General features: G+C 40.5%; 1 protein-coding gene across 1 annotated transcript in view; it reads right to left on the bottom strand.

The window, feature by feature from the left end:
- The window catches only part of phlpp2 (PH domain and leucine rich repeat protein phosphatase 2), a 151,346-nt gene that overhangs the window by 26,489 nt on the left and 98,973 nt on the right, over positions 1-25,884 (bottom strand). The window contains exons 7-8 of the mRNA XM_078544411.1: positions 16,892-17,038; positions 15,608-15,838 (exon numbers count right to left, since the gene is read on the bottom strand). Coding sequence (XP_078400537.1) covers positions 15,608-15,838; positions 16,892-17,038 — 378 coding nt within the window. The remainder of the gene's footprint in view (positions 1-15,607; positions 15,839-16,891; positions 17,039-25,884) is intronic.

Here is a 25,884-nt window from a genome sequence, read left to right on the forward strand (position 1 = left end):
GTGAAATTATATTTTACTGATTTACAAGAATTGTTCAAGGCATGACAAAGTCAGTAGGAACAATTATCTAACATATGGCACCCTACTTTAATTAAGTGGCAGATCAAACATCTCTCAAGGACCTTGTAAAACTAAGTGATGTAAAGTGGATCAAGAACTGGTGAAGAATCTGAAGGTACTTATAAATTGCCATTTTTCAGCTGCAAAAAAAATGACAGGTGAATTTTCCATAAGTTAATGTTTAGACTTGCATTTTCCTTTTGTTAATGACTTGGATGAGGAGGAATAAAGGAGAAATACCAACAATGTTTTAATTCATAAACTTTCATTATCCTAACTTTGTAAAGTTGGTGGATTTCAGGTCTGAGCCAAATGAGGTGCAGCTATAAGACACAAGATTATTGAAAACTCCTGATAAACTACTGCTGTGCTGCTATGTGTAGTTCAAATATTTTCCAAAATGAATAACAATCAAGCAGGACATAGGCAGGAAGAGTGAAAACTAGTTAGGGAAAAAATAACTACATTTATAGACAAGTGCCTTGTGACACCCAAAGGACATTTCAAATTGCTTCTTCTAATCAGCATGGGCAGGTGATCTGTGCATAGCAAATGTCTCACAAACAGCAAATGAGAAAAATGATCAGTAAGTCTGTTTTTGAAGAATCAAATTGGTGACATGAGGAGAAATGTCTCCTCTTTTAATAATATCACGGAATCTTTTACATCCAACTGAACCACAGACAAAACCAAAAGACCCTCGAGTAGGAATTGTGGCCCTTTGCTCATTAACTTGGGTTAGTTGGTAGAACTGAGTTAGAAGCTTATAGGTTCAAACACTTCCTCCAGGACCTGAGCCTCAATTTAATGCTTAATTAAAAACAACACCTTGTCCAATGCAGCGCTCAAGTTATTGAGATCTCAGGTCCTGCTGAGCCAAATTGACAAGCAAAGAGCTACATCCCTTGTTGGAAAAAGTGCAAATTCCAAGATTTACAATGGCAAATACATTTTTAAAGAAAAACATATCTACCATCTAAATAAACATTTTTACCACTTATATTAGATTCTCATTAACATTATGACATGCATGAGTTAAGACTGAAGTTTATCAGCAGAGACTTATGAGGTCAACTTCACAGGTTGCTTGAAAACATTCAGAAATGGCTATATCATTGTTGTGCAAAGATCCAACAAGGAATATACATCAAGGTGCCCTCAGAGTTTCAAATCTTGCAATTATTCAGCTGAATGATGTCTATGAGGTTTAAACCTAGATGTCACTGAATTCCTGCACTTAAAAATAAGTATTCCGATATAGCTATGGTCTGCTGATCAAGAAAGACATCAATTTTGAACATCTGAACCTTTGGGTTATTACAGGTACTACATACATGCAAATTAGTAATAATGGTGATGATGAACAATTCCCATCAATGATGCGGATTGTGCTTTTGCCTGCCTGATACCACATTTACAGAAAAGATCTAACAAGGGTTTTTCCTGAGCAAGAAAGCAATCACTCATTTACATGTCACCTGATCAAAAAAATCATTTGGAGAACTGAGTTTTCAAAAGCAAATCAATGGAACTCTGTTCATCTTACAGCAAGGCTTTGTCCAAGATGCAAAGTATCCTATGTGATGTGTGGGGTGGGTTTCTAGCGTGGAAGCTTGCGTAATTATTATATATGATTTCTTAACATAATTTCTCCCTCTGCTCCTCTCTGAAAGAAATATTTAATTGCAGGATAGTTTGATGATTGTTTAAACCTAAAGTTTTCTGGCAGTGTTCAGAACATGTAAAATGGAGCTAACAAGTTATCTCAGCTATACATCTAAAGTCACAACTCAGTTATTCTGAGTTGGCAACTAGTTGCTTTTGGAATGACGTAGCACCCCCTCCAACAGCACAAAGTTCTAAAGTGTCTTCTGCACATCAAAATACCATGCAATTTTAGTGAAGTAGAATTCCTGTAGAAGGTGATAGGAGCAGGTTGGCAAAAGCAGTTAATAAAGCAGATGGGATCCTGAGCTTTATACAGCAGAGGCACAGAGTACAAGAGCCAGGAAGTTATGCTAAATATATGTGGAACACTAGTTCAGCTAAAGCTGAAGTATTGCATCCAATTCTGGGCACCACACTTTGGTAAGGATGTGAAGGCTTTTCAGACAGTACAGAAAGGATTTACTAAATTAGTTCCAGGGGTGAGGGATTGCAGTTATGTAGATATATTGGAGAGGCTGGGACTGTTCTCACAGCAGAAAACCCAAGAAGAGATTTGATGGAGATGCTAAAAATCATGAAAGATTCAGTAGGATAAAATAAAACTGTTTCTAATAGCTGAAGGGTCATTAACCAGAGAGTACAGATTTAAAGCGGTAAAAGGGCCAGAGGCGACATAAGGAAGCCTTTTTACACAATGAAACCTTTTTACACAATGAATGGTTAGGATTTGGGATGCGTTGGCTGATTGACTAGTGGATACAGATTCAATAGTAGCCTTCAAAATGAAGGGAGAAAAAATTGCAGAATATGGAAAAAGAGCAGGGAGGTGGAACTAATAGAATTGTTCTTCAAAAGATCCAGCACAGACTCTGGGCTGAATGGCCTCCTTCTGTGCTATACAATTCTATGATACCGAGCATCAGTTACGTCTAGCATTTATTTTCAATAAGTTCCCTTTGTGAAAAAGAAATATGGGAATACATTCATCATTACTCATTTTTAAAATGAAGACCACATAGATATCTATGATTTAATATTGAGAAAGATGAGAAAAAAGGGATCAACTACAGAATGCAACCATTAAATGTAAAAAAAGGTTTTCAAGATTAAAAAAAGCTCACTTCAAGAAAAGTTTGGAATTCAATCAAGTTTCAAAAGCCTTAAAGAAAAGAGCATTCATTGATTAGTTAAACTTTCATTACTACACAAAAATGGACACTAAAAAACAAGTAATTTCGTATTGAGAGATACTAAATGTAAAGGTGCATAGATAAATAGTGAGGAAATAAAGTATGGGCTGCACAAAGATTCTAAGCAATTGATAATTAATTTACTGGAATTCCTTTATTTCTTTGTGCCACTCGGAAATTCCAATTACTTAGATGCCAATTTGATCATACCTAGAAATCAGGGAATGTAGAAAAATCCAAATTTTAATTTTGAACAAAAAGACAAAATAAATGGTACAAATGGTATAAATGCATTATATTCTAGAGGAAAGAGGAAAACAGGATTTCAATAAACTTAATAAAACCAGGGAAAAGCTGTTGGAAAGATCAACTGAGAAGGTTGCAAGAAAAAAGCACCGATCAAATACCCAGTAACACCAAAACTTAGCATTATAGAATCATAGAATGGCTATAGCACATAGGAGGCCATTCAGGTATGTCATTGCTCATGCCAGCTCTCTGCAAAAGCAACACCATTAGCCCCACTCCCCTAACCCTTCCTGCAGCCCTGCAGGTTCTCTATCTTCAGGTGCTTATTCAATTCCCTTTGAAAGTCACAACTGAAGCTCCACAACACTCGCAGGGCAATGCATTCCAGATCCTAACTACCCACTGTGTGAAAGAACTTTTCCTCATGTCTTCTTTGGTTCTTTTGGCAATCATGTTAAATCAATATCTTCTGCTCCCATTGGCAGAAGATTTGAGAACCAATTTCTCTCCATCTACTCTGTCTAGATCCCTCATGATTTTGAATACCTCCACCAAATCTCCTCCCAACCTCCTTGAGAACACCCCCAGCTTCCCCCATCTATCCACATAGCCGAAGGCCCTCATCCCTGGAACCATTCCAATAATCTTTTCTAACCTTCTCTAAAACCAACACATCCTTCCTAAAGTGCTGCATGCAGAATTGGATGCAATATCCCAGTTGAGGGCAAACCAGTGTTTCGTAAAATGTTTAGCATGACCTCTTTGCCTTTTTTTAAAATTCATTCATGGCATGTGGGCACCACTGGCTAGGTCAGCATTTATTGCCTATCCCTAATTGCCCTTGTTCAGAGGGCATTTAAAAGTCAACCACATTGCTGGCCTAGCACGTGACGCCCACATCCCATGAATACTTATACTACTTATAAAGTCCAAGATCCCATAAATTCTTTTAACCAGCTTCTTAACTTGCAATGCCACCTTCAACAATTTATGGACATATACCCCTAGGTCTCTGTTCCTGCACCCTCTTCAGAATTGTAACCTTCAGTTAATATTGCCTCTCCTTGTTCTTGCTATCAAAATGTATCACTTCACACTTCTCTATATTAAATTTAATCTGCCACATCCTCTGCCACATCCATTCTAGCATCCTTTGTGTCCTCGAAGTCAATCACTACCCTCCTCACAGCTCACAATACTTCGAATGATCTGCAAATTTTGAAATTGCATCCCATACTATTAAGTCTAGGTCATTTATATGTATATCAAGAAAAGCAGTAGCAACCCCTGGGGAACCCCACTATACATTATCTTTCAGTACAAAAGCTACCTACCGTTCACCACTGCTCTCTCTTTCATGTCACTCAGCCCAATTTTGTATACACGCTGCCCTGCCCCTTTTTCCATAGCTTCAACTTGCAAGTGAGCCTAATATGTGGCTATTGTCTTCTGAAAGTCTATATACACTACATCAACCACATTACCCTCATTAACCCTCTCTGCTACCTCATCAAAAAACTCAATCATGTCAATTAAACATGATTTGCCTCTAACAATTTCTTTATATGTGGTGTTCCCATGTGTCTGCTGCCTTCGTCCAGGTGGTGGAAGTTGTGGGTTTGGAATGTGCTGATGAAGGAACATTGGTGTGTTGCTGCAGTGCATCGTGTATATAGAATATACTGCTGCCACTGTGATTTGGCGGTGTAGGGAGTGAATGGTGGTGGATGCGGTGTCAATCAAGCAGGCTGGTTTGTCCTGAATTGTGTTGAGCTCCTTCAGTGTTGGTGGAGCCACTCTCATCCAGGGAAGTGGAGAGTATTACACTCATACTCAAACACTTGTGCCTTGTAGATACTGGTCAGGCTTTGGGGAGTCAGGTGGTAAGTTACTCGCCACAGAATTCCCAGCCTTGCCCTTGTAGCTACAGAATTTATGTGGCTGGTCTAGTTCAGTTTCTGGTCAATGGTAACTCCAGGAGGATGATGTTGGGGGATTCAGCAAGGGTAATTCCATTGAATGTCAAGGGGAGATGGTTAGATTCACTATTATTGAAAATAGTCATTGCCTGGTACTTGCCACATATCAGCCCAATCCTGGTCTTCCTGCATACGGATATGGACTGCTTCAGTATCCAAGGGTCATGAATGGTACTGAACACTGTTCAATCAGCAAACATCCCCACATCTGATATTGTGATGGAGGGAAGGTCACTGATGAAGTAGCTGAATATGGTTGCCCTAGGACACTACCTTGAGGAACTTCTGCAGCGACGTCCTGGGGCTGAAATGATTGGCTTCCAACAATCACAATTATCTTCCTTTGTGCTAGCTGTGACCCAACCAGTGGAACCTTTTCCCCTGATTTCTATTGACTTCAATGTTGTTTGGGCTCCTTGATGCCATATTCGGTCAAATTGTGCCTTGATGCTAAAGGCAACCACTCTCACCTCACCTCGAGTTCAGTTCTTCTGTTCATGGTTGGACCCATGCTATGATGGGGTCAGGAGCCGAGTGGCCCTGTCGGGACCCAAAATGAGAATTGGTGAGCAGGTTATTGCTGCGTAAGTTTGCTATATTGTACTGCTGATGACAGAGTAGACAGATCGGGCAATAATTGGCAGGATTGGATTTGTCCAGTTTCTTGTGCCACCTTCATGGGTGCTTTTCCATGTTGTCGGATAGCTTCCAGAATTATAGCTGTATTGGAACAGCTTGGCTAGGGTGAAACTAGTTCTGGAGCATAAGTTTCTGGGGCTACAGCCGGGATGTTGCCAGGGCTTGCAACCTTTGTTGTGTCCAGTGCCTTCAGCTGTTTCTTGACATCACGTGGAGTGAATCGAATTGGCTGAAGACTGGCATCTGTGATGCTGAGGCCTCAGGAGGAGGAGGAGATAGATCATCCACTTTGCACTTCTGGTTGAAGATAGTTGCAAAAGCTTTAGTCTAGTCTTTTGCACTGATAGGCATGTTTGTTGAACCTCCTCCTCCGATTAGTTGGTTTAACCGTCTACTATCATTCACATCTGGGATGTGATAAAACTGCAGAGCTTTGACCTGATCCGTTGGTTATGGGGTTGTTTAGCTCTGTCTATTGGTGCTGCTTCACCAGGTTAGTACTTCATTATTAGGTATACATAGTGCTGCTCGCGGCATGTTCTCCTGCACTCCTCATTGAACCAGGGTTAATCCCGTTGCTTGCTGGTAATGGTCAAGTGAACAATATGCCAGGCCATGAGGGTACAGCTTGTGGTTGAATGGATATCCAGTTTTGAACTGCTGGACCTGTTCTGAATCTATCCCATTTAGCACGGTGCTGGCTTTCCTTAGTTAGCCAATAGTAGTCCGAATGCTGTGAACTTTGGCCTGGTTTATCATTTCTAAAAGCCTGTAAATGCTGGGTTTATCCTCACATCCTTTTTTTGAACAAGGGTTTAACATTGGGAATTCCCCAGTTCTCTGCCAAGTCTTTGGCCATAATTTTCTTAGTGTTGATCTAACAACTTTAAGTACAGACAGCTACTACCTCCTGTATTAATTTTTATTCCCTCCAGTATCCCAACTATGTCATCTTTCACTATGACTTTCGTAGCATCTTCTTCCTTGGTAAAAACAGATGCAAAGTACTCACTTAGTACCTCAGTCATGCCATCTGCCTCCGTGCATGGATTGCCCTTTTGGTCCTTAATCAGCCCCAACCCTTCTCTTAAACATAAAATAAGAAATAGGAGTAGGCCATTCAGCCCTTTGAGCCTGCTCCACCATTCAATGAGATCACGGCTGATCTTCTACTTCAACACCATTTTCCAGCACTATTCCTGTACCCCTTGATGTTTTTAATATGTAGAATTCTATTGATCTCAGTCATGGACATACACAACAACTGAGCCCCATAGCCCTTTGGGCAGTGAATTCTTACTACCCTTTACTTACTACCCTTACTCTTACAACCCTTTTGCTGTTCTTATACCTATTGAAGACTTTTGCATTCCCTTTTATGTTAGCTGCCAGCCTTTTCTCATACTCTGTCTTTGCCCCTCTCATTTACTTTTTCATTTCAGTGAAATTTCTATATTCAGTCTGGTTCTGACTTGCATTATCAACCTGACTGCCATCATATGCTTTGTCTACTTCACCTTACTCCATATCCTTTTGGTCATCCAGGGGGCTCTGGCTTTATTTGTCCTATCTTTCCTCCTTGTGGGAAGGTACCTTGACTGAACCAGCTCCTCTTTAAAGGCAGCCCATTCTTCTATTACAGTTTTGCCTGCCAATCTTTGATTCCAATTAACCTGGAACAGATTCATTTTCACCCTGCTAAAATTGGCCCTCTTCCAATTAAATATTTTTACTCTTAGGTTGCTCCTTGACGCTTTCCATGGCTAACCTAAATTTTATAATACTATGATCACTGTTCCCGAAATGTTCCTCTACAGACACTTGATCACGCGATCCATCTCATTCCCCAGAATCAGTTCCAGAAATCCCTCCTTCCTCATTGGGTCAGAAACATACTGATCAAGAAAATTCTTCTGAACACACAACAGAAGCACTCGAATTCCTATGCTCTTTACATTATTACTATCCCAGTCTATATTAGGATAATGGAAGTCACTCTTGTGTTCTTATATTTTCAATAGTTTTTGCGTCTCTGTAATTTCCCTGCAAATTTGCTCCCCACTGGTTGGTGGCCTACAGAGTACACCCAGTAGTGTAATAGCGTTTCTACTGTTTCTTAACTCTAGCCAAATAGATTCTGTCTTGACTCCTCCAGGGCATCCTCTCTCCTCAGCACTGTAATATTCTCCTTAATCAATACTGCCACTCTTCCTTCATTCTTCCCTTCCCTATCTATCTTGAACACTTTATATCCTGGAATAGTTAGTACCCAGTCCTGCCCCTTATGAACCAGGTCTCTGTTATCATCACAAAGTCATATTCCCATGAGGTTAACTGCTTCTGCAGCTCACCAGCTTTATCTTTTTTTGTGTTTACATACATGAAATTGTATTTAAAAAGTGTCTTTAACAAGGAAGGAAGGTCCAAAGAGAAGGATGGAAAATATTTGTATTAGCTATGCTTGAGGCGCACGACTTTTGAGCATTAAGAAAATAAAAATGATTTAAAAAAGACATACATCCTGAATTTTGGGTATTGTATTTGATTCCTCCATTTCTATTATAAAACTATTCATCCATCCTTTCAGTTGCTCTTTCAAGATAGTTATTTGCTGAGGGCCATGCTGCCATCTACTGGTTGCTTGTCATGCCACAATGAATAGCTCATGTCGCTGGAAAGCAAAACATTTGCATATCTGCTGTAGTTAACAGTAACTCGGCTCAGGAACATTCAACCACAACAAATTGCATTTATATAGTGCCTTTAACATAGTAAAAATCTCCCAAGGTGCTTCAAGGAGCATTATCAAACAAGATTTGACACTAAGCCATGTAAGGAGATAATATCGCAGGAGGGGCATGTTTTAAACTGCTTCTTGAAGAAGGGAGATAGAGAAGCTGAGGGGTTTAGAGTAAAGCTTAAGGGTTGGCAGCTTGAAGCACGACTGCCAATGGTGGAACGATTAAAATCAGCAATGTGCAAGAGGTCAGAATTGGAAGAGTGCAAAGATCTTGGAGGGTTGTAGTTTGAAAAGATGAACTCTACATATATAGCAATTTGTAGTGATACTCAACCCAAATTTCAAACAGTCAATCTATTCTCCAAAACAGTTCTGCCACTGGACAATGTTGTATTGTTCATTTGTTGTCACCATATCCTTAGTGGGACTGTTGCCATCGTCTTGCTTCTTCCCTGGCTTTCTTCAAGCCTTCCTCAGTCCACGTCTCAATGTTATCCACCCATCCAATTTTTCTTCTTCCTTCTCTGTTTTTACCCTCAATTTCTCCTTCAATTGTTGCCAGGACAAGGTTGTAGGATCTTTGTTTCCAATGTCTGTACATGGCTATCTTCCTCTCTCTAACTGTATCTGTAATCCTCTTGATTCCTGAATTTTTACTCTTGATCTAACCCACTCAATTGTCTTTCTGTCCATCCAGCAGATTCTGAGCACCCTCTGCCATACCCACACTTCAGTCATTGAAAGTCGTTGGTCACACTTCTTGCCATGGCTAATCTAACCTGGATTTCATTCTTGGGTGTATCATAGAGTGAAGGCACTTGAATTTGTCCACTGCCTCTATCTTAGTGCTTCCAATCTTGATTTTTCCATTGCTATTTAGAGCAAAACATTGGTCTTTGAGGTCTTTCCCTCATTTATGTTCAGTCCCGAAAGACTCACTGTGCCTTTTGACTAGGCTGCCAAAGTCTCTAGCTCTTCCTTTGTTCCGGTTATGAGTCTGATGTCATCTGTGATTCGATGATCCCACATGCTATGACATCCTATGATGCAGCCACATCTCTCTGGTAACTCTTCCTGCATCACCCTCATTATCGTCTCTCATCAAATCAAATACACCAAATACATCTCAAAGTGCTTCACAAACAAATTACTCATAAGACCAGTAATTATCATGTCATAACATAGGTAAATGTGGCAGCTCTTCTGTGCCAAAAATATTCTGCAATTACAAGATGAAAGACCAATTACACCAATAACTTGCATTTATATTTTGCCTTTACAGAGAAATACATTCCAAGGCACTTCACAGAAATGTGGTCAGACAAAAACTGAGAGTAAACAAAGGTGATGATATTACAATGGTTGACTAAAAGTCTCATCAAGGAGGTACACTATATAAAATGAACAGGAGATAAAAAGGTGGAGAAATTTAGGGAGAGTAGCAGCAGAGCATAGAGCTAAATATTTGAATGCACGCACACCAATGGTGGGGCAAAAGGAGTGGGGAATAAACAAGATGCCCAAATGGAAGGAATGCAGAATTCTCGGAGGGTGTAGGAGTGGAAAATGCTGCAGAAATTGGGAGTGATGAGGTGATAATGGGATTTAAACATAAGAATGAGAATTTTAAATATGAAGTGTTGGGGAACTGGGAGCCAACATAGGTTAGCGAGCACGTGTGAGATGGCTGAGTGGGACTTGTTGTAGTATAGGTTATGGGCAGATGTTTGGATGAGCTGAAGCTTAAAGAGGCTAGAGGATGGGAGGCTGGCCAGAGGATTAGTGGAATAGTACAATATGGAGGTAACAACAGCATGGGTTAGGGTTTCAGCAGCAGGTGCACTGAGACAGGAGTAAAGACAGGCGATGTTATGGGATGTAGTAGGCAGTCTTTGTGATGGACAGGATGTGGTGTCAATAGCTCAGCTCAGGGTAAAATAGGATGCCCAAGTTGTGAACAATTTTGTTCACAGTCTCAGGGAGGTGAATGGAATTGGTAACAAGAGTTAAGAAGATGGGGGCGGAAGACAATGGCTCCCATCTTCCCAATGTTTAAGGAAAGCAAAATTGTGGTTCAGTTAGCATGCGACGTTGGACAAGTTGTCTCACAACATGAAGGCAGTAGAGGGGACACAAGAGTTGGAGTTGGGTATTATCAGCATACATATGGAACCTGAACCCGAGTCTTCAGATTCTGTCACCAAGGGACAGATGTAGATGTTAAAGGGTGTGGGGGCTAAAGTTAGATCATCATGGGGTTCCAGAGGCAATGTGGGGGCAACTGGAAGGGAAGCCACTACTGGAGGTGCTTTGGCTACAAATGCATAGATAAATGCAGAATCAAGTGAGGAACAGAGATTTTGGTGAAGGCAAACGCTAAGAGGCACAGTAAGTTATGTAGGCGAGAAGATTTCAGGGATAAAGAACTTTAGCTATGAGGATAGATTGGTGAGGTTGGGACTGTTTTCCTTGGAGAAAAGAAGGCTAAGAGGTGACTTGATAGAGGTATTCAAGATCCTGAGGGGTATGGATGGGGTAAATAGTGAGAAACTGTTCCCACTTAAGAGATCATCAAGAACTAGAAGGCACAGATTCAAATTAATTGGCAAAAGGAATAAAAGTGATGTGAGGAAACTTTTTTTCACCCAGAGGATGGTCGGAGCCTGGAACGACCTTCCTGAAGGGTGGTGGAGGCAGCATCGACCGAGGTATTCAAAAGGGAATTGGATTGCTATCTGAAAAGAGAGAATGTGCAAGGTTACGGGGATAAGGCAGGGGAGTGGGCTAGGTAGAATGCTCTTTCAGAGAGCCAGTGCAGACTCAATGGGTCGAACGGCCTTCTTCTGCACTGTAAAGATTCTGTGATTCTGGGAGCAGATAGTTATCGAAGTACATAAATAAAGTGCATCTATGTGACATATATAATCAGTGTGGGGAAATGTGAAGTTATCCAGTTTTGGATCCAAGAAAGATAAATTGGATTTTTTTTTTTTTAAAATGGTTTGCGACCAAAAGCTATGGAAGATCAAAGGAATTTATGCAAGTCACTGAAAGTGGGTGGGCATTATAAAAATGTAATCACAAAGGCGAATGAAACATTGGTCTTTTTCCCAAAGGAGCTTGAATACAAAAGTGAGGAAGTGATGCTTCAGTTGTAGAAAGTTTCGGTCAGACCCCATCCGGAGTACTGAACTCAGTTTTGGACATCAAATTTCAGGAAAGTTATTATAAAAGCAAAATACTGGAAATGCTGAGAATCTGAAACAAGAACAGAAAATGCTGGAAATACTCAACAGGTAAGGCAGCATCTGTGGAGTGAAAAAGAATTAACATTTCACATCAATGGTTTTTCATCAGAACGGATGAAAGCACATCAACATTAACTCCATTTTTCTCTCCACAAATACTACCTGATCTGTTAAGTATTTCTAACATTTTCTGTTTCTATTTCAGGAAACCTATATTGTCCTTGGAAGGAATACTTGCATTTCACCAGAATTATGTCGAAACTTGAAGGGTTAAATTATGAAGATGGGTCAAGTCAATTTGACTTGTATTACCTTGACTTTGTCGCCAATATTTTTCTATTCATTCACAGGATGTGGGCTTCACTGGCTGGGTCAACATTTATTGCCCATCCCAAGTTGCCCTTAAGGTGGTGGTGAGCTGCCTTCTTGAACCGCTACAGTCCTTGTGGCATTGGTACATCCACAGTGCTGTTAGGGAGGGAGTTCCGAGGTTTTGACCCAGCGATAGTGAAGGAACAGCAATATATTTCCAAGTCAGGATGGCGGGTGACTTGTAGGGGAACTCCCAGATGGTGGTGTTCCCATCTATCTGCTGCCCTTGTCCTTCTAGATGTTAGCGGATGTGAGTTTGGAAGGTGCTGCCTAAGGAGCCTTGGTGAGTTTCTGTAATGCATCTTATAGATGGTACACACTGCTGCCACTGTGCGGCGATGGTGGAGGGAGTGAATGTTTGTGGATGTGGTGCCAATCAATCGGGCTGCTTTGTCCTGGACATTATCAAGCTTCTTGAGTGTTGTTGGAGCTGCACTCATCCAGGCAAGTGGGGCGCAGTCCATCACACTTGTGACTTATAGATGGTGGCGAGGCTTTGGGGAGTAAAGGGGAGAGTTACTCAATCGCAGGATTCCTAGCCTCTGACCTGCTCTTGTAGCCACAGTATTTATATGGTTGGTCCAGTTCAGTTTCTGGTCAATGGTAATCCCCAGGATGTCGATCGTGGGGGGATTCAGTGATGGCAATGCCATTTAACGTCAAGGGGCGATGGTTAGATTCTCTCTTGTTGGAGATGGTCATTGCCTGACACTTGTGTGGCCCGAATGTTACTTGCCACTTGTCAGCCCAAGCCCGGATATTGACCAGTTCTTGCTGCATTTAGACATGGACTGCTTCAGTATCTGAGGAGTTGTGAATGGTGCTGAACATTGTGCGATCATCAGCGAACATCTCCACTTCTGGCCTTATGGTGGCAGGAAGGTCATTGACGAAGCAGCTGAAGATGGTTGGGCCGAGGACACGACCCGGAGGAACTCCTGCAGTGACGTCCTGGAGCTGAGATGACTGACCGCCTACAACCACAACCATCTTCCTTTTCACTAAGTATGACTCCAGCCATTGAAGAGCTTTCCCCCTGATTACCATTGACTCCAGTTTTGCCAGGGCTCCTTGATGTTACACTCAGTCAAATACAGCCTTGATATCAAGGGCAGTCACTTTCACCTCACCTCGGGAGTTCAGATTTTTTGTCCATGTTCGAACCAAGGCTGTAATTAGGTCAGGAGCCGAGTAACCCTGACGAAACCCAAACTGGGCGTCAATGAGCAGGTTATTGCTAAGCAAGTGCCGCTTGATAGCACTGTTGATGACCCCTTCCAATATTTTACTGATGACTGAGAGTAGATTGATGGGGCGGTAATTGGCTGGGTTGAATTTGCCCTCCTTTTCGTGTACAGGGCATACCTGGGCAATTTTCCACATAGCCGGGTAGATGCCAGTGTAGTAACTGTACTGGAACAGTTCTGGAGACAAGTCTTCAGTACTATTGCCAGAATATTGTCAGGGCCTTCAGCCGATTCTTGATATCACTCTTGATATGGAGTGAGTCGAATTGGCTTAAGACTGGCATCTGTGATGGTGGGGGCCTCTGGAGGAGGCCGAGAAGAATCATCCACCTGGCACTTCTGGCTGAAGGTTGGATCAAATGCTCCAGCCATACCTTTTGCACTGATGTGCTGGGCTCCCCCATCATTGAGGATGGGGATATTTGTAGGGCCTCCTCCTCCAGTGAGTTGTTTAATTGTCCACCACCATTCACGACTGGATGTCTTCCTTTTTCCTCATCCGAGGATTCCCAACTAGAGCAGTTGACAGGGCCCTCCAACATGTCCAATCCATTTCATGCGCCTCTGTTCTCAGCCCTTCCCCTCCCTCCCAGAACCATGATAGGTTTCCCCTTGCCTTCACCTTCCACCCCACCAGCCTCTGTATTCGATGGGTCATCCTCCGCCATTTCTGGCAGCTCCAGCATGATGCTATCCCCAAACACATCTTCCCCTGTCCTCCCCTTTCAGCATTCCGTAGCGACCATTCCCTCCATGACGCCCAAGTCCTCTCATCAGTCACCCTTAACACCCCGTCCCTTCCCTATGGCACCTTTCGTGCAAGGGTAGGAAATGCAGCACCTGCCCTTTCACCTCCTCCCGTCTCACTGTCCAAGGCCCCAATCACTTCTTCTAAGTGAAACAGTGATTTACTTGCACTTCTTTCAACTTAGAATACTTTTTATTCGTTCATGGGATGTGGGCGTCGTTGGCTAGGCCAGCATTTATTGCCCATCCCTAATTGCCCTTGAGGCGGTGGTGATGAGCTGCCTTCTTGAACTGCTGCATTCCATGTAGTGTAGGAATACCCACAGTGCTGTTAGGAAGGAAGTTCCTAACTGTATTCGCTGCTCACGATGTGGTCTCCTCTACCTTAGAGAGGCCAAGCGCAGACTGGGTGACTGTTTTGAGTAACACCTCTGTTAAGTCTGCATGCATGATCCCGAGCTTCCAGTTGTTGTCATTTTAATTCTCTACCTCACTCCCATGCTGACCTTTCTGTCTATGACCTGCAACAGTCTTCTAGTGAAGCTCAACGCAAGCTCATGGAACAGCATCTCATCTTTCATCTCGGCACTCTACAGCCTTCTGGACTCAACGCTGAGTTCAACAATTTTAGATCATAACCACTGCCTTCATCCTGTTCTATGTTATGTTCCCCCTTTTTTGTTTTTCTGTATCAGTCTTTGTCTTGTTTCTTTCTTTATCCCTTTATGTTGCATTCAGTTGTCTTTTACGTAGCAATTCACACCTCATTTGGTCATAACCATACCCCTATATCAATTACCACTCTCTTTGGCTCTTGCTTCATGAAATCTTTTTTATTTAATCTCATCCACCGTCCACCCTATTACAGACCTTCTCTTTTGTTCCCCCTGCTTTCTCCCCCTTCCACTGGCTTAAAACTCTCATATTTCTATCTTTCTTCGATCCTGATGAAAGGTAATTTGGTCTGAAATGTTAACTCTGCTTCTCTCCACAGATGCTGCCTAACCCACTCAGTTTTTCCAGTTTTTTTGTTCTTGTGTTCACAAACACACTCAGGAATACTAAACATACCAGAAAATAATATGTTCTACAAGATCACAGTTAATCAGCACAAATAGCTCATATTTCAAGAACTTCAGGACAGTTCCAGTTGTCAGTAAGGGAAAATATTTTTCCTCATTAAAAAATAACTATATTTTAATTATAAGGAGACAAACTCACTGTGAATTCAGCGAGGGAATATTAACAGAAGCCTTTTTAGTTTGAGTGAATTTTGCCATGTTTCTTCTCATCAGTATTATGTTCTTATCAATGCTAAACTCAACAGATCAAATGTGTAATGTTGTACTCGTTAGGCTTATTTGCTGCAAAATGCTTGCATAAACAAGCAGCACAACAACATTGCAGAGATCCATGTCAAGTAGGTGGATTTATAGAGCTATTGCTGCAGTTTTTAGTGTTACCTTACCTAAGGTCCATCTGTTTAATGTGAGTCATTCGACCCAGTGTTTCCATTACCAGTGTCTGTAAATGGTTTCCAGCCATGCTGAGCTTATCCATGGCTGTTAAAATTTCGCACACTGATGGGATCACTTTGAAGTCATTGAAGGACAAGCCAAGATGGGTCAGCTGTTGCAGATTTCCCAATTCTGAAGGCAAGCTCTGGAGACAATTCCCATCCAGAATAAACGTCTGAAGACTTGGAATGGAAAGAAATCATAATAAGTTTCGCCTATAAGTTCTGTGCATACAATGTCTTCATTTTTGTTTATAAGTGCTACATGCCCACTTCTAACAAAAAACATTACACAGCTTTTTGGGCATAAAAGGAAGGGGGAATACCGGACATGCCAAACTTAATTTACAGATTCCTGACTTGGATCTTTAAAATATTGTGCAGCTTGTAAAGGTGAAAGAGGACACTATCATATAAATATCTATTAATGTAATACAAACTGAAGGAAAATGAAGAGAGGTCTTTCAGATAATGAAAGGGTTTCACAGGGTAAACATAAAGAAAATATTTCCACTTGTGAGGGTGTCCAAAAACTAGAGGTCATAAACATAAGATAGTCGCTAATAAATCCAGTAAGAAACTCAGGAGAAACTTGTGGTAATAATGTGTAGCGTGCTACCATAGGAAGTAGTTGAGGCAAATACAACAGATGTAATCAAGGGGGTTAGATAAGGACAAGGGAGAAAAGAATAGAACGATAGAGTTAGATGAAGAGGGTTAGGTGGAAGTGCATGTGGAGAAAAAAAATATTGGAATAGACAAGTTGAGCCAAATAGCATATTTGTATTGCAGACTCTGTAACCACGTAATCCAAATTAATTAAAAAGCTAAACACCAGTAATAGCATTTCTGCAGGACTTCCTCAATCCATTAGGATTTGCGGAATTATGGGAGAAAATTAGTCAAAGAATATCAAAACCACTAGGTCCAATTTAAATTAGAACATAATTTACAGCAAAGCTTTGCTTCAGGTTCTATGAACATCAAAGAAAAGATATAAAATAGTGGTGAAAAAAGTGAAGTAAAAGGATGTGAAACAGGTAAATTGGGCAGCTGATGTAAATGTATGTTATTATGTTTGAAATAGAATCTGTGAAAACATGATGCATTTGCAAGTTTGGGAAGATATAGTGAGAAATAAAAATGAATTACATCCGCCAGCTCAACTAAGATGAGAACTACTGTACGAAACAAATTCTTTACATTTTTACTAGTCTGTCATATTATAATACTTACTTTTGCAGGTTTCCGATCTCCTCAGGGATGTTTTGAATCCTGTTACAGGAGAGATTGACTTCCGTAAGAGTTGAAATTTCACACAAAGATGCTGGAAATGTTGTCAGTTTATTATTCGACAGGTTCAGGCTTTTCAGCTGAGTAAACCTACATTAAAAGAAGTTAAACAGCTTAGTCACTAGAGTTTTGGTTGAATTTCATTGAATAGGCTTATTCATGTTATCTTGCGCCTGCACATATTTCTTGCTTTGTAAGCCCCAATTCCTGTACCTGCCACTTCTTTATCACAGTCCCTTAATTCCAATCCACGTTGTTGATTGTTCAAAGCAGAAAAAGACAGGTAACATGCAATTCAAAAGTGAGAAATATGGTTAGAAAATTACCAGTGAGATACATACATACAAACATACGAGTTAGGAACAGGAGTAGGCCATTTGGCTCCTCGAGCCTACTCCACCATTCTATAAGAACATAACTGATCTGATTTTAACCTCAACTTCAGATTCCTGCCTAACCCCAATAACCTTTCACCCCTTGCTTATCAAGAATCTATCTACCTCTGCCTTAAAGATATTCAAGGACTCTGCCTCAACCACCTTTTCAGGAAGAGAATTCCGAAGTCTCACAATCCTTGGACTAAAAAAAATCCTTATTTCTGTCCTAAATGGGCCACCCCTTATTTTTAACAGTGACCACGAGTTCTAGCTTCTCTCAAGAGGAAACATCCTTTCCACAATCACCTTGTTAAGTTCCCTCAGGATCTTATATGATTCAATCAAGTCACCTCTTACTCTTCTAAACACCAGTGGATACAAGCCTAGCTTGTCCAGCTTTTCCTCATAAGGCAACTCGCCCACTCCAGGTATTAATCTAGTAAACCTTCTCTGAGCTGTTTCTAATGCATTTACATCTATCCTTAAATAAGCAGACCAATACTGTACACAGTACTCCAGATATGGCCTCACCAATGCCTTGGATAACTGAAGAATAACCTCCTTATTCTTGTATTCAATTCCCCTTGCAATAAACGATAACATTCTATTAGTTTTGCTAATTGTTTGCTGTACTTGCATACTAACCTTTGTGATTCATGCACTAGGACACTCAGATCCCTCAATCTCAGAGCTCTGCAATCGCTCACTGTTTCGATAAAATTCTTTAGTTATTCGTCCTGCCAAAATGAACCACCTCACATTTTCCTACATTATAATCCATTTGCCAGATCTTTGCCCACTCACCTAACCTATCTATCTATATCCTTTTGAGGCTCCTTATCTCCTCTTCACAACTTACTTTCCTACCTATCTTTGTGTCATCAGCAAATTTAGCATCCGTACTATCAGTCCCTTCATCCACATCATTTATATAAATTGTAAAGAGTTGAGGTCCCGGCACTGATCCCGGTAGCACTTTTAAGAACTTATGAATGGGCAGTCAGAAGAACCTACCAATATAACTGAATCATTAACAGTTTGGCAGTTAATTAGGGATTCCTTGGTACTACCTCATTAACACGTTGCTTTATCGAGGAGCTATTCAATTAAGATATTTCTGTTGATGCTGTACAGCTAAAATTGTTTGATAAAATACATTTATGACCACTGGAAAAAAGTTTATTATAATAGATAAGACAGGTATTATGCTGGACAGACAGCTGATTATATTCAAATAACAAAAAGGTCTTATTAATAGTTTGAAAGGGGCCTGTACATGAATATCATTCCTTAACACAGTGGGCTGAGACCATTACTGTTCATGGCTGACTTAGATGGAACCACTCAAATTCCCCAGTGGCATAAATAATGTGCACAATTTAAACAAAATCAACAGTTTGTAGGCCAATTTAGACAAGGTTGCACTGTTTAGATATCGAGTACAAAACAAAAAGTATCCCTTACTTAGGCTACATAAGGCTCCACTGCAAGCAAACTTAAACAAAATCCTCTGGATTTGGTTGTCACTGTTTATTGCTCATACTTAGTTGCCGTTGAGAAGACGATGATGGGCCATTTTCTTCAACCCATGTGGCAAAGATGTTCCCACAACGTTGCTCTGTGACAGTTTTATCCAACTGAGTGATTTGCTGGGCCAGTTCAAAGGCCATTTAACAGTCAACCATGTTGGCATGGGGTTGGAATCACATTTTGGCTAAATCAGTTACATATACCAGGTTTCTTTCCCCAAAAGACTTTTGTGAACCAGTTGGGTATTTATGATAATCTGACAGCTTCATAGCCATGTTTAGTGGCACCAGCTTTATATTTCCATTTGGTTAAAATGCTGAATTCAAACTGATGTATCAGTAACATTAGTTCAAATTCCAACACAAGCACTATGCTACCATATGGCTACTTGGTGTATTGTGTCCAATTTTAGATTTCATACAACAATCCGACATGGCCCGAACACTGCCTTAGGCTGATGCAGTTCGGCATCCTTTATGACCCTAAGCCAAACTTCCAACCACATGTACTCTTGTATTACCAAGACCACCAACTTCCCATTTGCTGCTGAAGCTCTCATGATGCTTTTGACTGCAGACTTGACAATTCCAATTCTCTCCTGGCCAGCCTCCCTCTATGAACCTGAGCTCATCAAATACTCTGCTGCCTGTATTCTAACATGCCCCAAATCCCATTCATTGATCACAATGACCTTTAGTTCACAAACCTGTCGAATTTAAAATCCTCACCCTCACATTCAAATTCTTCCATGTCTTATCTCTGTAACCTCTTCCATCCTCTCCCAGCTCTACAATCATCCGAAAGCTTGGCAGTCCAATTCTGACCTCATATGCATCCCCAATTTCCTTCCCCCACATCACTGGTGGTTGCGCCTTCAGCCAGCTGGGCCATAAGCTTTCGATTTCTCTTTGTAAGCCTCTCCTCCTTTAAGACTCTACTTAAAACTTACTTCTTTTAAACCAAGTACTTGGTCACCCAATCACGATGTCTGTTTCTTTGGCGCGGTGTCAATTCCTTTATCTGGTAATGCTTTTGTGAGTACCCTTCAGATGTTTAGTACCTTAAAAGCAATATATATATATTATATCAGGACTTGGAGTTCCTGAACTCCTGCTCTCCAACGGGGTAAATGCAGTTTTCATAACAAATGGGCAACCCATATTCTGCAATGATGTCCCCTAAGTTCTAGAGTCCCTCATGAGGTGAAATATCGTCTCAGCATCAACTATGTTAAGCCCCCTTCGAATCTTAGATGTTTCAATAAAATCATCTCTCATCTTCTAAATTCCATTAAGTATTTGCCCAACCTTTCCTCAAAGCAATCCTTCCCCCCAGCAATCAAACTAGTCAGCTTTCTCTAAACTGGCTCCAATAGGAGTATATCCCTCCCTCCTTAAATAAGGGGCCAAAACTGTACGCAGTACTTTAGGAGTGGTCTTACCAACACTCTGTAGAGTTGTAGCAAGACTTCCCTACTTCTATACACCAACCCCTTGTAATAAAGGCCAACATTCCATTTGCCTTCTGTTATGAGACAGCCTTTTGGTAAAGCTGAGTTATTTAAAAATCCCAGAGGGAAACTTTAAACAACTGCCATAACCTATATTTTATGTAGTATGTTTGAGATGCAGCTCTAAATTCAGGAATCAGTTCTCGAGACATTTTATATCAAAGTACATGAGGCATTTATTAACTTTACTGAAGTTAAATATTACACATGGCTACAAATTACTCCTATAACTTTTAACAAATTCCCAAACTAATCTCCACTAAGGCAACAACAACCTTTAGACTTTAAGCGGACACCAGGCAAAGAATTTTCACCTTACAAATTCAAAATGAGGTTTCCTTTCACTATGGTTCCTTTGCAGACACAGGCTTACAGGCTTTGATCTTACATTGTCTCTGCCGTGCACACACAAAACTGCCCTCTGATATACCTAGCACATCTCATTGAATGTAAATTCTCATTGTATCACCAGCCCCTTTGAACTCCATCTCTTCTAACAATAAAACCCCTTTCATAGTACCAATTTTATTAGTAATATAAACATTGCTTGGTCTCTGCTGACTAGGTGCCATATTTTACACACTTTCTTGAATGCTCCATTCAACAAATTGCAAATGCACTCTACCTCGCTTACATCTCAAAACTAGTATACAGCAAAGCACCCAGACTAGCTGGCTTTAATCCAATTAAGACACACCCACAGGCCAAACCTCTACTTTAAAACAAAAATTCCCAATAATGTTATACATATTAATAGCTTCATGACTCTTCCTAATTACTTGCTGTACCTGCATGCTAACTTTTTTATTTTACATACGAGGATACCCAGATCCCTCTGTACCGCAGCTGTCTGTAGTTTCTCCCCATTGTTTTTCTATTTCTCCTACCAAAGTGGATAACTTGGCATTTTCCCACTTTATACTCCATCTGCCAAATTTTTGTCCACTCACATAACCTACATATGCCTTTATAGACTCTTTGTATCCACCTCACAACTTGCTTTCCCACCTATCTTTGCATTGTCGGCAAAAAAAAGGGACCTCATCAGCCTGTACACTGCAGCCCCCTGCTCCCAGTAATAGTGTGCCTCTGGCTCTCTCTCTCTCTCTACTCTGAGAAGTAATCTATTCATGAAAAATCATTTGTTTTAAGCCCTTTTAGTCTGGCTTAGGCTTCCAGCTGATTTACGTTGAAGTTAGCTCTATTTGGAGGACTGCTACTGAGGGAATATCTTCTCCTAGCAGTCACTAGGAAAGCAATCAAAATATTATCTTTGGTTCATCCTCATATTCCATGTTGCTTACATCTCTTCATTTCCCTTCTTACTGTTGCTCTACTAAAACACTTAACTTACTGTTATGTCTTATGTCTCCCATTAGAGATTTTACTTCTTTGACCTTCGGCTCAACTCTTCTGTTTCTGTATATTTTGTACGTATCCCAGTGAACTCCTTCACCTTTTTCTCTACAGGATTTATATATGTTATTCTTCCTTGGTTTTGAAAAATTTGATAATTCATTTAACCCTGACTGAAGCCTTGCTTTTTTCCTCCTTTGTTAGCCGGAATACCTGTCAGTTGCAGGCAGCAATTATACCCCACTGCGGTTTCTCCTCCTTGCAGCTGACAAGCTCCTGACACTGCATGGGACCCATGTAGCATTTGGAAAAAAAAATTACTGAAGTGCTACCGACTAATTGTAGTTTAAAGTATTTTAATTGGCTACTCACTACTGCCAGACAGGTAGCTGTTGCCTCTGGAAGTCCACCTCCAGGAATAGCTTGTACAGGAGGGAACAAGATATGTTTCTTTGTTTTTTCTTTCAGTTATAAGCCCCTCCCAGGACACTGCATGGTTAGACAGTGGCTGAATGGTATACAAAGCTTTATTGTTGTCTGGATGGGTTAAATCATATGGTCTTAGTTAAGTCTACAGATTCCCTCTGTGCCTCTCTTGGCATTTTTCAAAGAGCTGACCTGCCTCATCCTACTCTCTCATTGATCTTCCCACAAGGCCGCCAGCTGGGGGTTGACTTTGCCAATCACCTCCCTGTCCAACTCACCCTTCCCAATGCTAAGCCTATGGCCTCTGGCAGAGATCCAGCTATTACCGTCCGTCTCTGCTTCTCCCTCCAAAATTTCCATTCACTCACGAACAAAGTTCTTGCAATCCATGAGTTTACTATAGGTGATTTCATGAACATCATTGGCCTGGGCAGAAACCTGGCTGAAGAGTGATGACACCTTCCCCCACCCGTCACCACTTACCTTGTCCAGACCATTGCATTGGTAGTGTGGCTCTTATAAGTAAATCTCACCTTACCCTGTGTCCCCTTACTCCTCCCAGCAATTTCTCCTCCTCTGAGCATCTAACCTTGTTTCACCCCTCTCACCACTTATTTAAAATACTGGTTCCATACCCCTCACACCCAAGTGCCATGCCAATTTTCTTAATGAGCATTTTTACTGCTTTTCTCCCTCAGTCTCTGCTTCGAGCAACTTCTCATCCTCAGTAATTTTAACTTTTATCTCAATTCATCATGTTCTCTCCCCTCCGAGTTCATGTCCTCCTATCGATCCCTTAATGTAAACACTCCAAACCATATTCACAGCCACCCACTTGGCCATGCCATCTCACGTGGCTTCAATACCCTCATAGTATAAATCACAGATAAGACCATCTCTGATCACTTCCTTGTATCACTCTCCACCCACATCCCACATATCCCTCTGAACCCCACTTCTGGAAAAAAAACTCTTCTGCATTCACTTTGAGTGGCACTCTCAAATTCCCAATTCTCTTGTCAAAGTGTCAGATATTAAGTCTGCTGAGCAGCTTGCTGATGAAGGCAATAATGCTCAAGTTAAAGCTGGTATATCCCACTACTAATTTATTCATTTAATCACCAACTTTAATCTCATGGTTTATTTTTTTAAAAAGATATAAAGGAAAGATGATCTCAAGCCACAGAAAATAACAATCTGGTCTAATATTTGTACAACGTAATATTGGTGATCCTGCGACAACAGATTGTGCAGCAGTGTTGACTAAAATGATTGGGTAGGGCAGGCAGCTATAAGTTTATAAGGATTACAGGTTCCCAATAAAAGACTTATTGGGATGTTTCAGGTAATCTTTAGTGAGAATCGCAATGAGAACATATTTCCAAAACTGTTTAAAATTGCATTGTAGTTTTACTATTACTAGGCTGACCAATTTATCCTTCTGAAATCATAAAGCGTTCAATTTTTAGACCGATTGTTTCATATATTTTTGCATGACAATTCTTGTCCAGTTACATTTTTGCCACTTGCAACCAAAATATTGGAAATAATGTGACAATAATTCAAAAATGTGCAAAATTAGGTGAGTGTAGATAACTGAAAGCTGTGGGGCTGGAGGAGATTTTAGTTGCCCTATGTTTGCAGCTGTCCATTCAGCTGCCAAGGCCCTAAGCTCTAGAATTCCCTCTCAAAGATCTCCATCTCTATCTCTGCTTTCTCCTTTGAACTATCTCTAAGGCCAATCTTTTGTTGATCAGCCCTAATAGGGAAGGGTGAGCCATGGAGGGATTTGCAAAGGAGGACGAGAATATTAAAATTGACGCATTGCTTAACTCTGAGGCAATATAGGTCAGTGAGTACAAATATAAAATAAAAATGTTCTGCAGGACTATGTGCCCAGTTCTCAAAGAAATTGCTTCATGCAAGCACTGGAACCCAGACTTGACAACACTTTCACCAAGTGAATGTAAATTGGCAAGAATAAGTGTTTCAAGAAAATGAAGTCTGTGTTACCATTGCAGGAATCATGTGCTTTTCAAGCGTTAAGTATGATTAAGTATTCACAAATTATGGCAACAAATTTCTAATGTTTCTGCATTTCTGGACATCATTTCATTACTGAATATTTAAACTTTCTTGCATTTGTTCTTTAAACAGATGATAATAAGGTATCCCAGGTCGGTTGCTATGCTTTTACGCAAATATATGTAACTATGGGTGATTAAAGTTTTGTGTTTCACAGAAGTCAACCCTGAAACAAAGAATGAATTAATGGCTGAGCTTCACTTATTGTGCTTCATCTCAGTGACTACTATGCAGCTACCTTGAGTACTTGCAATGTGCTAAATAGGAAGACGACAAAAAGCACCATAACTCATAAAATGAAACCTTTTGAATTCAACACTAGAATTGTGCCTTCCAAACTTTTTGAAGTGTAAATTCAAAAGGAATCCTGTGGCCTTAAAATATTGAGTACAAATTTACTCCCATTTTGAACTGGTGTTAATATGTAAAAACATATTTATGTTTGTTAGCTCTTTTGAATGAGGGGGTGGGGCTTTTCAATGAGTGGCAGACAATCTGAATGAAAGCTCCAAAGATAGGGCGGAAAAGATGGAAGAATTTTGAATGTTATGCAAAAGTAAGTACAAATCATTTACAACTGAATTTTCTTGATCTTCTGTGCCAGAAGTCAATATTACCCCAGTTTCTGGGCACAAATTCAGGGCTAATAAATGTCAAGTATGAAGCTAGTCTACAGCTGTATGCAGAATAAACTTTTGCTTCAGACAGAGACTGCAGAAATTATTTAATCAGTCAACTGTGATCTGTCAAAGACACTTCCTCTCAATTTCAGGGCTGGGGGGTGCTGGGGTGGGGTGGGGTGGGAAAATTCCAACAGGTAACAGAACAGAGTCCTTCAGTAAGCAATGGAAACCATTTTTCACAATGTTTTTTTTTAAATGTTCTCTCATGCTATTTTTTAAAAAAAATTAGTTATGTAGCATTCCAGTTACTATGCACAGGAGAACTGTTTCTCAATTCAAATGCTCCAATCACTAAACATTGTCATACTACCTGTGCGAGAGGAACTTCAGTCAACTCCAGGAAGGCATCTTCTAAAGAAAATGTATAAAACCCATAACCTGACAAAGCAACACAAAACTATAACTAAGATAAGAGCAAAATACTGCAGATGCTAGAAATCTGAAACAAAAACAGAAAATGCTGGGAAAAGACAGCAGGTCTAACAGCATCTTTAGAGAGAAAGAGAGAGTTAATGTTTTGAGTCCGTCAGAGTCACACGGACTCGAAACTTTAACTCTGTCTTTCTCGCCACAGACGCTGTTGGACCTGCTGAGTTTTTCCAGCATTTTCTGTTTTTGTTACAAACTATAACTACCTGGTTTTCTAATGGTCACAGCAGCAAAGGAAAAGAAAAAAAGTATAAAGCTAAAAGAATAAAATAATCCAATCCTTTACTGAGAGGATAACAATAACTTCTAGTTAACTGAAAATAAAATCTACTTCACAAAACATAGCCACTCAGCAGGAAGCATGTAGATCTTGATATACATCTTAAATAGTAAAATGCTCAAATTAAGAAATTTAACTCCAGTCACCTACATGTGCTGCATGTTGGTGAAAAATCAAAGGATATGATTTCTGCAATGGTCCTTGAAAAGTGTGGCAAGGGACTGGATGCAATTTAGATAAAGAACAAGGTTAAATATGTA

Source organism: Cetorhinus maximus, chromosome 6 (genome assembly GCF_964194155.1).
Source record: "Cetorhinus maximus chromosome 6, sCetMax3.hap1.1, whole genome shotgun sequence".
Classification (NCBI taxonomy): Eukaryota; Metazoa; Chordata; class Chondrichthyes; order Lamniformes; family Cetorhinidae; genus Cetorhinus; species Cetorhinus maximus.